Genomic DNA, 15110 nt, shown 5'->3' with positions numbered 1-15110 from the left:
GAAAATCTACTTGGTCATAATGTTCTACAATTATTTGCTACTTTCACTTTTTAAATATTTAATTAAGTGAAAGAACCTATAATTTCCTTTTCTCATACCTTATTTGTTCCATGTCAAAGGTACATTAATATTTTTAAAAATTTCTAAATGATTGGAAGGATTAGTTAACATGTTCTATTCTGTGTTCCAGTCTCTGAAAAGGACACATCATCCTTCCTTGAATTTTGTCTAAAAATTTAAAACCAGGTCACCTGGGTGGCTTAGTCAGTTAAGAGTTGAACTCTTGATTTTGGCTCAGGTCATGATCTCTGGGTTCTGGGATTGACCTCCATGTCAGGCTCCAGGCTGAGTGTGGAACCTGCTTAAATTATCTCTCCTCTCTCTGCCGCTCCCTGTGCTTGCTGTCTTTTTCCCTCCCCCCCTTTCTCTCTCTTTTAAAATATATAAAAGTAAATTAAAAAAAAACTTAAATAAGTAATAAAAACTTTGACTAATAGGATTTTCTGGCAATTTATTTAATTACTAATTTAAATCACTTCGTGATTATAAGTGTAATCTATAAGCAGATATTGTATTTCTACCTGAGTCGAAAGAAATGTATTTGGATAAAAATATATATGTCAAGATTACAGACTTCTACCAAACCTACAAATAATCACAAAAATTAAAAATAGGAGTGTGCATGTATCTAAAAAATAACTCTGTTCAAATTTACTATCTTTAGAAATTGAGATGGGCATTCATGTTCTTAACAATTCTCTGTGCTATCTAGAAGTATCAGAAGAAGACAGAGAAAAGGAGGCAAAATATTTATTTGAAGAAATAATAACTTAAGACATCCCGAATCTGGGGAAGGAAACAGACATCCAGATCCAGGAGGCACAGAGAACTTCCATTAAAGTCAACAAAAGCAGGCCAACACCAAGATATATTGTAATTAAATTTGCAAAATATAGTGATAAAGAAAAAGTATTAAAAGCAGTCAGACAAAAAAAAGTCCTTAACTTACAAGGGAAGGCCCCTAAGTCTAGCTAGGAAATTTCTTAACAGAAACTTGCCAAGCCAGAAGAAAGTGGCATGATTTATTCAAAGTTCCAAATGAGAATAGTCTATAGCCAAGAATACTCTATCCAGTAAGGTTACATTTAGAATAGAAGCAGAGATAAAGACTATCCCAGAATTTGTGATCACTAAACCAGGCCTGCCAGAAATAGTAAAAGGAACTCTTTGAGTGCAAAGGAGAGACCAAAAGTGACAAAGACAAGAAAGGATCAGAGAAATCACCAGAAACACCACAAAATAATGAAATGGCAATAAATACACATCTATCAATAATTACTTTGAATGTAAAGAGACAAAATATTGTGTAAAATTGATATCAGAATAGATAATAAAACAAGACCATCTATATAGAACCTTCAAGAGACTCATTTTTAGCCTTTAAGAGACCTGCAGAAGAAAAGCGGATGAAGAAATTTTTGTCACTCAAATAGATGTCAAAAGAAAACCAGGATAGCTACACATATATCAGATAACTAGACTTGAAAACAAAGACTGTAACAAGAGACAAAGAAAGGCACCATATCATCATAAAGGATACAATCTGACGGGAGATATTACAATCGTAGATATTTCTGTACTTCAGATGGAAACACAAAAATATATAAAATAACAAACATAAAGGAACTAATAATAATGCAATAATAGTGGAAAACTTTAACATCACACTCACACCAATGGACAGATCAACTAAACAGAAAATCAACAAGGAAACAACGGCTTTGAAAGACATACTGACAAGATGGACTGAACAGATAAATTCAGAACATTTCATCCTAAAACAACAGAATACACATTTTTTTCAAGTGCCCCCGGAACATTCTCCAGAATAGATCACACACTAGGTCACAAGTCAGGTCACAACAAATACAAAAAGATTGAAATCACATCATGCACCTTTTCTAAGCACAACACTATGAAATTTTAAGTCAATCACCAGAAAAAAATCTGGAAACATCACAAATACCTGGAGGCTAAAGAACATGCTACTAAGCAATGAATGGACCAACCAGGAAATTAAAGAATAAATTTAAAAAATACATGGCTGAGTAATATTCCATTATATGTATGTATACACACACACACACACACACACACACACACACAGAATGTTACTCAGCTGTAAAAAGAATGACATCTTGGCATTTTCAAGGACATGGATGGAGCTAGAGATTATTAAGCTAAGCAAATAAGTCAATCAGAGAAACACAAATACCACATGATTTCACTTGTATGTGGAATTTAAGAAACAAAAAAACCAAAGGGATTAAAAAAAGAGAGGCAAAGGAAGAAACAGACTCTCAATTGTAGAGCACTGATGGTTATCAGTAGGGTTAAATAGGTGATGGGGATTAAGGAGGGCACTTTTGTAAAGAGCACCAGGTGCTGCATGGAAGGGTTAACTCACTACATTGAACACCTGAAACTAATATTGTGCTATATGTTAACTGGAATTTAAATAAAAATGTGAGGTATAAATAAATATAATTAATGGGCACAAATTATCTGCATCATAGAAACATCACAGAAATTATACTTAATGAATCTTTCATAAAAATCACTCTGATAAGAAAAGAGCTTCACCATTAAAAAAACATTCTGTGCTATCTAGATTTGACAATGTATGTTTTATTTAATCAGATTAAAAATATCAGTGCTTTCCTTTTAACAAATCTTTATATTATATATATATATATATATATATACACTCAAATATGGGCATGAAAGAGTTTATATATTATCATTTTAAAATCATGTTACAAGATACATTTTATTGTGACCTCACTTACAAGGAATATTTAAATGTCCCTATTTTCCAAACAAATAGTCCAGTGACTATATATATCATTTTGTGTGATAGGGATTTGGAACATTTTTTTTCCTGAGTCTGTGTTTTAAAGTAATTTCATAATGTTCATCTGTTACTTAATGAATGAAAAAGTCATCACTTTCATTCAGACGAAAGGACTCTAACACAGTAATTAGAGCACAAAATTTTTAAGAGATATATGTATGAATTGTGGGTCAGTAAAAATAAGTTTTATAAGTAATAAATACATTTTAGTCTGGTAAAAGTAAAACATTTATATAAAAAAAAAGTGACTTCTTAATTACCTGCGTTTCCGGAACTTCACCATCACTGGTATTTGTCTCAATCTTCCGTGGCACTGTAATTTGCAGAAGCGATGTTTCAAGATCTGCAGTAAGGAAAACACGTGTGAGCGTTGCCTAGTGCCTGGCAGCATCCTTCTTCCCGTGTCCCGTCACATCCCGTCACTCCTTGAACTTCCAAGCACCAACACACACACAGACACACACGCACGCACGCACTCACTCAACCGCCACAAAATCAGACCTTGTACATGATACGAAGAGGCTACTGCCACCACCCATACACTTTGGGGCAGGACCCTGCCACCATCCAGCGACTTTGGGACTTGACCTCAGCCCCAGCAGGTGAAGAAGTGCTGCTCTTAAGGCCCCACCTCCCAGGAGATGGGAGCCCACTCCTCCAAGTTCAGGGTCAGGCAAGTGAGGGGCGACTGTCCCAGTCCTGCTCCAAGCCCTCCAGGCAGCAGGCCAGGAGGATGCTGACTCTAAGCGGGCTGTGACAAGACACCGGGCTCTCCCCAGCCGGACCCGGGGTTCTGGAGCAAGGTTCTGGGGCCCGCCACGCCCAGAGAGAGGCTCTGCGACAGGTGGCCCTCGATGGGGCAGGGTCCTTCACTCACGAGGGCCCGCGGAGGTCAGCCGGCCCAGGCCTGAGAGGATCAGCAGGAGAGACAGCATTGCGGGGCCTGCTGGTCTTGGCGCGGTGATGGCTGTTGGCTGCTTAACGGTGGCCGCTCTCGCGGGGCCCTGCGCTCGCGGCGGGTGGGGCTGGGGTCCGCACGGTTTCCCGCGGAGCAGCTGCTATGCCCACCCCGCCCTCTTGGGCTGAGTAGCCCTCGCAGCCGCAGTTGCGCTGGAGAGGGAGGCGCGCGGAGAGGCTCTCGCCACTAGGTGCCGCTGCCTTCACGGGCTTGGGCTTTTATTTTCCAAAACGCAGACACTGGAAACGCATTCAGGGATGATGTTCGGATCACAAAGTGCATTTTCTCTTCTGCAGATGGGCCATTTGCTGGTGAAGTGCTTGGCAATGTTAATAGTCCACGTCATGGTTTTCTGATGCCATAGCCAAATTACTGTGGGGAAGGAAAACTGAAAATGGCAATTCACCGTATAGTACTGAACCAGTTCTGTGGTCAATAACTTTGTTTCTTAGAAAATTCTTTGGTTAAGAAAACTAAATATAAAGCTGAATATGTAATGGATGTATGTATGTGTTTTAATGAAACTGCAATTTAAATACCAGGCCGAAAATTAAAAAAAAAAAAATCCAAAACACAAATCACAATTGTGAAATGATCCTGGAAGAACAACTTTATTTTCCCATTATTTATTTATTCCATTGTATATAACTTGGCTTCCTAGGAAAATCTGTGGCTGGTGAAAGGTTAAATGTAAACTTTTTTTCCATCAATATGATATTCACACTTGCAAAGGGAATAATTTGGAAAGAACATTCATTTTTTGGCTTACTATGTAAGTTGATGACTTGCATAATTTCCGTTTTACAAAGACTTTTCTCCCCAGACAATTTTTTTTTCTTTAGAGACTTTATCTATTTATTTCAGAGAGAAAAAGCCTAGGGAGGAGCATTGGGGGACAGAGACAGAAAGAAGACTCCAGGTTGAGTGTGGCGCTTGAGTAGGACTCCATTCCGGGAGCCTGAGATCAGGGAAGCCAAGAGTCTGATGTTCAACTGGCTGAGTCACCAAGGGTCCCTGCCAGACAATTCTTGAGCTGTCCTTCTGTGGAACGCTTTTGCTTGCATTCTTTACGTATAATATTTATCCACAAAACCAAATGATTGATTTTTCTGTCTGTAAAAGAAAACAAAAGTAAATGGAGAAAGCTAGCCTTTTAAAAATATATATTCTTGGGGTGCTGAGTGGCTCAGTCAGTTAAATGTCTGCCTTTGGTTCAGGTCATGCTCTCAGCATCCTGGGATCCAGTCCCACACTGAGGTTGGGGGGTGTCCCTGCTCAGCGGGGAGTCTGCTTCTGCCTCTCCCTCTGTTCCATCACTTGTGATCTCTCTCTTTCTCTCTGGCTCTCTCTCTCTCTCTCTCTCTCTCTCAAATAAGTAAATAAAATCTTTTTAAAACTTCAAATACATATTCTTTCTTTATGCTTTTCCAAAATCTAACTTTGGTGTCTATCAAGAAAATATCCTTACAAGTAACAATGACAACAGAAGAAATTCAACTTCAAAATAGCAATTCTGCACATTTCACTAAAGTGTTTATAGCCTAATCATCTATTCTTGTTGGGAAGCACATTGTATAGTACTCATTTGATTATTTCTATCTACTTTAATATTATTATTTTTATCTTTTTGTCAAAATATATGAAACAATGTAATTAGCATATGAGGATTAATTATGTTGCTCTTAAAGTAAAATTTCTTTCTGGTTGTCTATAACCTGACCAAATTTTTGAAGTCTAATATATATGTTACATAAGGCATGATAAGTATTAAAATGTTCATGGCTTAACTAAAAATCGTTTTTGTTCAGTCAAGAAACCAAAAGGAGAAATATATATTCATTATTTAAATTCATTACTGTATTTCCATTGTTGGTATTGACTGCTCATTTTTAGTGAGTATAATTTATATACATTCAAATTATTTAAATGTAATACAGTTGTTTTTTACATGCTTATTACAAGCCTGGGCCACCTAGATAGGTACCAAAATATATGTGACAACATCCATGTCTCCAAGTACCTCAGAAACTAACAGAAAACTGAACATGCAAACTATGACATAACTAGAAAGAAAACTTCTATTACCAGGATGTTCAAAAGTCTCTCAGAATATAGCTAAGATAATTTCGTTTCCTCTACAGATATCAAGTGAGTTTAGAGGTGGCTGTGACATTTGAGATGTAAGTAATACTCAGGCGAGTGAATGATTCTTAAGGACATTAGTGCATTTTAGGACTTTATTATTAAGTAATTAAATAATTAAACAATCCAAAAATTTGGGCAAATAAATGTGAATTTTTGTATTGGAATAACTTGTAATAGTTTGGGTATGGTGGGATTGAAAAGATGAGGACTAGAAGCAAAAGGCTAGCTAACGAGTATTTTCAGTAGTTTAGGCCAAAAATGTCTACATCCTCAGGATTCAAGTGTGTAGAAAAATAAAAGTAGTAGAAATATCAGCGAGAGATTTTGGAAGGAAAGTCAGTTTATTGAATATTTTTTTATGGAGGTTGATGAAATTGTGAAGATGACTAAGCCACTGGATGAGAGGGGCACCAGTTCTGAAAGCTGCAGATTCAAACAGAGAAATAACACATTCAGCTAAAGAAGTTGACTTGGAGAGACTTGTGAAATAGCAAGTATAGACGTTGGGTGATCAGTTGGAAATGGTGCCTGATCTCCCAGAGCTTGAACTGAAATATATCAACCTATGAACACATTAAAAAAAAAAAAAAAAAAGGAACTTGAAGGAGAAAGAGTGACTAAGATCATCTAAGAGAAATCAGCGGAAAGAAAGAGGAGGTCCAAAATAGACTTGCGGTCAACACAGAGGATTTGGGGATTAGAAGAGAAGAATCCAGATTTGAAGTCACACTAACAAATGTTAAGGTGAGTAAGAATTAGAAGGTATTAGGGTGACTACAAATAAAATAAAATAGAATTTCAAACTGGAATATTAGAAATTTCAAATGCTACTCAGAGGTCAAGCAGAATGAGAACTGAGAAGGTGATTATTGTTTTGGTGGTAATGAGTCAGTGATGAACGTTCCCATTTGTGTTCTCCAGGAAGCAGATGCTGAGGAAGAGTTATAGAGCAAAAGGTTTTTCAGGGAGTAACAGTTGTGAAAGAGGAAGCAAGATTGGGAAAAGGAGCATAGGACCGTAATAAAGACCTGACAGAATTTCTGCCAATCCAGAAGGGTTGCTCCAGAGCCAGGAAGCTCCAGGGCAAACAGTACTCCTACTTGGATTACTTGATGATTACTCATCAAGTTTAGGCCTTCATATAGGTGACTCACTCAGTAACTGGACTGATACGCCCCCAAAAGGTCATGTCCTTTGCTCAAAAGCTGAGAAAGACCTTAAAGGAACTAAGGGTTTGAGGCTGTTAGGTAGGCACACTCTTCCTCAGATAGCAAATCCTTTCTTCAAGGGGAACCTGAGTGGTGCATTTTTCTGTTAGCCAAAAAGACCTTGTGAAAAGATGGCAGAACAGCAGGGACAGAAGCCATCATGCAGAAAGCTGGGAAGGAAAATGAGAGGAGATGCTGCAGATATTAGAAGGGGTAACTTATACTTTCCAGAAAAGTCTGGTTAGGAAGGAAGCAAGGGTGAAGGTGGATAAGAAGGGATGATTAGAAAACAAAACATGGGGGTGCCTGGGTGGCTCAGTCCTTAAGAGTCTGCCTTCAGCTCAGGTCATGATCCCAGAGTCCTGGGATCAACCTCACATCAGGCTCTCTGCTTGGCAGGGAGCCTACTTCTCTTCTCCTACCTCCCCTGCTGTGCTCCCTCTCTCACTCTCTCTCTCTCTTTTTCAAATAAATAATAAAATCTAAAAAAAAAAAAGAAAAGAAAATATGCAAATAAAAAGAAAATGAAATCACACTTTGAAAGAGACGTGATTAAAACATTAAGTTAATAACCTATTGCTATTTTCTGAAAAATAAAGAAGGGAGAGACATTTATGCAAAAGACATAAGACTTAGAGGGTGACAAAAATAGCAATTCAAATGTTAAGAGGCATTGTCTACTGTGAGACACAGAATATAGTAATAATGTAATACTTTCCTAATTAGAGTGTAAGTTGCATAGGGCAAGGATATCTTCTTTTTTTTTTAATTTTTATTTTTCTCACTGTGCCTAGAGCAATGTCTAGCATATAGTTAGTAGTCCATAACCACATGCTGGAAAAATATTTGTTGAACAACCTATGTATCAGCTAGACAGTCCATTAAACTATGTTACATGCAAGGAGGAAAAAACAAAATTTGAGATATATAATAAGAGAGTAGAGTGTGGAATACTGCCATGACATATGCTGTAGCAATTTACCAGTGACCTTCAATGGATGATAAATGAAAACATTGTTAAAGATACAAAGGAATTTAAATATTTGAGGCAAGGAGAAAAAAGATGCCAGTGTGAAGGCAGTTTGAGATTTACATGTATTTTCTCCCTGGTATGTGTGTACATGTGTATGGAGGGAGAGAGAGAGGGAGACTGTCCGGCAGGATCCAAGCTTAGCCCAGTGCAGGGCTCAATCTCATGACCCTGAGATCATGACCTGAGCCAAAATCAAGAGTCCAAGCCTTAACCAACTGAGCCACCCAGGCACCCCTCACATACATTTTTAACTGAATATAGAGAAAAAAAATTGAATGTTGCTGAAAAGCTGCTATATGGAGGCATACACTGTGGATGGTTGAACAGAATTCAGTTGGACTTAACAGTGATCGTCATTTTTTCCCAATATATGGAAATGATGAAATTAAGAGATTTTTAGAGAGATAAATTATGTGCTATTATATCAGACCATAAATATCTAATGTCTCATCTAATACATAAACTGACTTCCCTGTAACATAGTTAAGTTCATTAAGAAAGCTAAAGAGAGAATATAAGCATATTCCTGCAATGTGGATGATAATATTTGCTGAAAAAATTCCTCTGGAACAAAATAAGTTAAAATGCTTGAAAAACCATAACTATGTATACTGAACATATATCTATTGAATATAAAAAGTGTAATCTAAATGTATACACTCAAGAAAATAAGAGAAATCAACAACAAAAAATAAAATTATATATATATATAAATGTAAGCTGGCATTAAATTTTGAAATGACTTTAGAGGTTTTTGCCTATTTTGCTTTTTTCTTATATATGTATTAAAGTATAATTGACATACAAAAATTTGCACATATTTAAATCTACAGTTCAATGAGTTTTGACATATGAATACAATCCCAAAACCACAATCAAAATAGTGAACATATCCATCACCTCCAACAGTTTCCTTTTGTCCCTTTATAAGCCATTTGTCTCTCCAGCACCCCCAATACTCAATAGACTGCTTTCTGTCACTATAGATTAGTTTTATCTTCTCTAAACTTGTATGAGCATGCAAACATAATGTATATATGGTTTTTGGTCTAACTTCTTTCATTCAGCATAACCATTTAAAAATTCATCTATGTTGTGTATATAAATACTTCATTCCTGCTTATCACTGAGTAGCAGTCCATTGTATAGATATACCACCATTTGTTTATGCATTCATGTATTCAAGGACAATAGACTGTATGCTCTTTTTACTATTACAAATAAAGCTGCTATAAAGATTCATGTACAAGTTTTTGTGTAGCCAGTTTTTAACATTTTCTTGGGTAAATATCTAGAAAAGAAAAGGCTGGGTTATAAGGTTAGTATATGGTTAACTTTATAAGAACCTTTCATAGTGTTTTCTAAAATGTACAGTTTCACACACTTACTAACAGTAAATGACTCACAATTGCTCTAAATCCTTACCCATACTTCTTAAATTAGTCTTTTATTTTTAGTAATTCTAAATGGGTTGTAATGATATCTTATTGGGGTTTAAGGTTGCATTTGTGTAATAACTAACAGTGGTAAGCTGATTTCCATGTGCTTATTTACCATCCATATATATCCTCTCCAATGAAGTGTCCTTAAGAATTTTGTGTCCAGTTTAACTGGGTTTTCATTATATAATGATGAAGGGGCCAATTCAACAAGAATGTATAGTAATTATAGTAATTATAAATCTATACATAAACAAGATTGGAGCTAAATATATAAAGCAAATAGCAACAAATTTGAAATCTCAATAGAAAATCAACAAGAAAACATTGACTTAAATTATATTTTGGATCTAGTGCATCTAACAGACATATACAGAATGTTCTATCCTTAGCAGAATACACAGTATTTTCAGGAACATGTGGAATATTAAAAAGGATATATTGGGTCACAAAATAAGCCACAGAAAATGTCTGAAGATTAAAATCATATCAAGTATCTTTTTCCAACCACAGTGTTACAAAAATAGAAATCAATGATAAGAGAAAACCTAGAAAATTTTTTAAAAATGGTGAAAATTACACATTCCTGAACAACCAATGGGTTGTTCAGGAAAGAAGAAATCAAAATAAAAATCACAAACTATATTGATACAATTAAAATGGAAGCACAACATACCAAAATTTACAGGATGCAACAAAAGCAGTTGGAAGTTCATAGCAATAATATGTCAAATAAACAATCTAATAATTCATTTCTTATACCCTTAGCAGAAGAAATGAAATAACAAAGATCAGAGCACAAATAAATAAAATAGAAACTAGAAAGACAATAGAAAAGATAAACAAAATTAGTTCATGATTTTAAAAGATAAACAAAACTGACAAACTTTTAGCTAGATTAAGAAAGTAAGAAGACTCAAGTAAAATGAGAAATGAAAGAAATGTGTTGAAGACTTGACTCCAAGTACCTCAGAATGCGACTGTGTTTGAATATAGAGGATTAAAGTGGGTGATTAAATTAATCTGATGTGACTAATGTCTTTATGAAAAAGGAAATTTGGACACAGAAAGAAACATCAGCAATGTTTAAGCACAGAGAAAAGATCATGTAAGGACACAGCAAGAAGGCATCCATCTAGCTACCAGCCAAGGAAAGAAGCCTCAGAAGGACTTTCAGCCTCCAGAATTGTGAGAAAATTAATTTATTTTATTTTAGCCATCCATCCTATGGGATTTTATTATGATGACAGACTTACCACTCCAGTAGAGAAAGGCAAAGGATCCAGAATATCTTCAATCTCTTACTTGGGGCATATGCATTTCCTCATTTAAAAATGTACAACAAACTACAGTAATCAAGACAGTGTATTACTGGCATATGAAGAGAAATACAGATTGATGGCTCTGAAATGAGAGCACAAAATGAATTTTTACTTTTACTTTCCATTGATTATTAATAAAAGTGCAAAGACAATTCAATGGGGGAAAGCATTGTCTTTTCAACAACTGGTGCTGGGACAACTGTGTAACCACAAGTAAAGAACTTAAACCACTACCAAACACCACACAAAGCCTAACTCCACGTGGATCGTATACCATGTGGTAAGGGCTAAAACTATAAAACTGTTAGAACCAAACACAGGTGTGAATCTTCATGACCTTGGGTTTAGCTATTATTTATAGCATAGCACACCAAATGTAGAAGAGACAAAATTAAAAAATGGATAAATTGGACTTCATTGAAATTAAAATCTACATTTCAAATGATACCATCAGAAAGTGAAAAGATAATCCACAGCATGAGATGGTATTTTCTCTTCCTAATTATTTTTATTAACTTTTAATTGCAACATAGTTAACATAGAGTGTAACATTATTTAGGTGTACAAGATAGTCATTGAACAGTTCCATACATCATTGAATGCTCATCACAACAACTGCATTCCTTAATTCCCATCACCTTTTTTACCCATCTGCCCACCCACCTCCCCTCTGGTAACCAACAGTTTGTTCTCTATCATGAAGAGTCTGTTTCCTGGTTTCTCTCTCTCTCTGCCTCATTTTCTTAAATTCCACATGTGAGTGAAGTCATATGGTATTTGTCTTTCTCTGACGGACTTACTTTGCTTAGCATTATACTCTCTAGCTTCATTCATGTCCTTGCAAATGACAAGATTTCATTCTTTTTTATTTTATAAATATTCTTTTTTATTTTATAATATTCATATCATTCATACATAACAATTTTAACTTTGTATTCCCACCAACAGTGCTAGTGGTTTCCTTTTTCTCCACATTCTCTCCAACTTTTGCTTTTGTGTTTTTGATTTTTGCCATTCTGACAGGTCTGAGATGATATTTCATTGTAGCTTTGATTTGCATTTCCCCAATGCTGAGTGATGTTGAGCATCTTCTCATGTATCTGTTGGAGAGCATCTTCTCATGTATCTTCTTTGGAGAAATGTCTGTTCATGTCTTCTGTCCATTTTTAATTGGATTATTTGGGGAAAATAGGTAAGCTAGCTGCAAAAGAATGAAACTGGACCACTTTCTTATACCATACACAGTAATAAACTTAAAATGGTTTAAAGACCTAAATGTGAGACCTGAAACCATAAAATCCTAGAAGAGAACGTGGGCTGTAATGTCTCTGATGTCAGCAATAGCAAAAATTTTTTTTATTTTAAGGAATGTCTCCTGAGACAAGGGAAATAAAACAAAAATAAACTATTGGTAGTATATCAAAATAAAAAATCTTCTGCACAGTGAAGGAAATAATCAACAAAACTAAAAGACAACCTGGTGAATCGGAGAAGGCATTAGCAAGATATAATATCAAAAGAGATATTATATATCCAAAATATATAAAGAACTTATACAACTCAACATGGGGTAATATAGTTACAAATTAAATATCTGAAAAGGAACTTGTATCCCTTCAGAATATATGAAGAAGTATAACTTAATAGCTCACATAATCCAATTTTAAAGTGGAAAGTGGAAAGTGATTTAAAAGATATTTCTCCACAAAAGATATATAATGGCCAATAAGCACATAAAAAAATACTTGACGTAATTAATTATTAGTTTATGGCCATTACAGCAGATTAACAAACTTTGGTGGCTTTAAACAACTCAAATACATTGTCTTCAATTTATGAAAGCCAGAAGTCTGAAATAACTTTCACTGGGCTGAGACCAAGATGACAGCAGGACTGTATTCACTCCAAAGTCTCATGGAAATTTATTATTTTCACAGCTATTTGAAAGTAATCATATGTATACTCCAAGGTGATACAGCTGTGTCCATTTATGTTGCTATAAATAGTAGCAGTAGGAATATTATTTAGAAAGGATTTCATATTTACATATTAATTTTATATTCTAAAGAGCCTTGTAATTTATCAATAAATGAAAATTATTAGTTTTCCATACAGAGAAATATTAAATATTATTTCTAATGAAAAAAGATTTAAATAATGCATTGAAAGTTTACAAAAAGATGCATGTAATTAATTTTGAAACACCAAAAATATGAAGCTCTTACTTGTTATTGTTAATAATGACTGAATATTTTAATAATTACAATCTATTTAGTAGTTAGCCTGGTCACTTTTTTGCTAATGATTCCTCACTCTTTCTTGATTGTTAAACATGATCAATTTTAAGCTTATTCTATCCTTAAAAATTAGTAAAGTTTACCTAATTACCAGTCTTACGGGAATTTATTTTCAGGTGTTTTTGTTTTTGTTTTTCTTTTGTAAAGATTTTAGCCATTCACTTTAGAGAGAGAGAGAGAGAGAGGTGGGGAGGGGCAGAAGGAGAGAGAGAAAGAGAAAATCCCAAGCAGTTTCCCCACTGAGCACAGAGCCAATGTGGAGAGAGATCCCACAACTCAGGAGATCACCTCCTGAGCAGAAATCAAGTCAATGCTTAACCAATGGTGAGCCACCAAGGTGCCCCTATTTTCAGTTTTTTAAACATAATACCTATGCTTGGCACTATGCATTACAATCTGACAAGACATTGAGCCCACACTCAAGAAGTATTATATGTAATAAATATTAAAACCACTGGGGTACCTACATGTCTCAGTTGGTTAAGCATCTACCATCAGGTTAGGTCATGATCTCAGGGTCTTGGGAATCAAGCCCTGCATCATGATCCCTGATCAGTGGGGAGTCTGCTTCTCCCTCTCTCTCTGTCCCTCCCTCTGTTCATGTGCCCTCTCTCAAATAAATAAATAAAGACTTTAAAAATATAAAGTAAAATAAAACCACTAAGGCCCATTATAATGATAGTGCTATAAACTACAGAAAAATTGATAAAAGTAACCAGAATATAGAAAAAGCCTTAAAAACAAAAGAACAACAATACAATTTAAGATTGACTTTCCGAAAGAAACAATGGAAACCAGAAGATTATTGAATGACAGGTTCAAAAAAGAAACCAACTATCTATTGTCTTTCCATCCTTTTTTTTTTTAGACTTTTTTAAAAAAGATTTTATTATTTATTTGACAGAAAGAGACACAGTGAAAGAGGGACTACAATCAGGGGGAGTTGGAGAGGGAGAAGCAGCCTCCCCACTGAGGAGGGAGCCCAATGCAGGGCTTGATCCAAGGACCCTGGGATCTGACTTGAGCCAGAGGCAGACACTGAACATCTGAGTCACACAGGCACCCCTGTCTTTCCATTCTATATGCAGAGAAAATGTCTTTCAAAGTGAAATACAGTATTTTCAGACACTAATGAAGAAAATTTACCACAAGCATTCATGGACAAAAGAAAAAGTAAACTGAGTTCTTCACACTGGGAAGTTATCCTAGATGGAAGCTTGCAGAAGTACAAAATGCATATAGCTTTATCAGATTGAAGAAGTCCCTTTTTATTCCTAGATGACAATATTTATCATGGGTCAGTGTTAGATTTTGTGATACATCAGACACAAAATAAAGAAAATTTTATAGATAAATTTAAATGAGGGACTATGAGAGATAGAAGATATATTTAAGTTATTTACCCCCAAAACAAGTATAAAATTGGGGATATTTGTCAAAACAACCATTTCAGAACTATAAAAACTGATCAAAACAAACAAAAAGTGAGAATCGTTTATGAAAAGCTGCCAGAAAAATCAACTAAGAATAGTGGGAACTGTGGTCTTCTTCCCGGGATCCTATGCCCTCTCCCAGATCAGTTATACCCTTATTTTACCAGGACAGAGCTGGCCATGAAAACCTTTAAATTAAATGTCAGAGGAGTGGCTCTAAATCTGGTGAAGAGGACAACAAATTTTATCCATGAACACCTTGAATAAAAGTACCAAGGTTGGTAAGGAATGAATGTAAAAACCAGCAGCACCGTGAGCCCAAGACTGAGGTCCCACTTGGGGTTAGTGACAGACCAGACAG

General features: G+C 35.4%; 1 protein-coding gene across 1 annotated transcript in view; it reads right to left on the bottom strand.

The window, feature by feature from the left end:
- Positions 1-3849, bottom strand: part of LOC122890375 (A disintegrin and metallopeptidase domain 3-like) — a 120380-nt gene extending 116531 nt beyond the window's left edge. Inside the window, exons 1-2 of the mRNA XM_044225999.1 lie at positions 3792-3849; positions 3175-3257 (exon numbers count right to left, since the gene is read on the bottom strand). Coding sequence (XP_044081934.1) covers positions 3175-3257; positions 3792-3849 — 141 coding nt within the window. The remainder of the gene's footprint in view (positions 1-3174; positions 3258-3791) is intronic.
- Between the last annotated feature and the right edge of the window lie 11261 nt (positions 3850-15110).

Source organism: Neovison vison, chromosome 11, assembly GCF_020171115.1.
Source record: "Neovison vison isolate M4711 chromosome 11, ASM_NN_V1, whole genome shotgun sequence".
Lineage (NCBI taxonomy): Eukaryota > Metazoa > Chordata > Mammalia > Carnivora > Mustelidae > Neogale > Neogale vison.
This window is presented reverse-complemented; position numbering and strand designations above follow the sequence as displayed.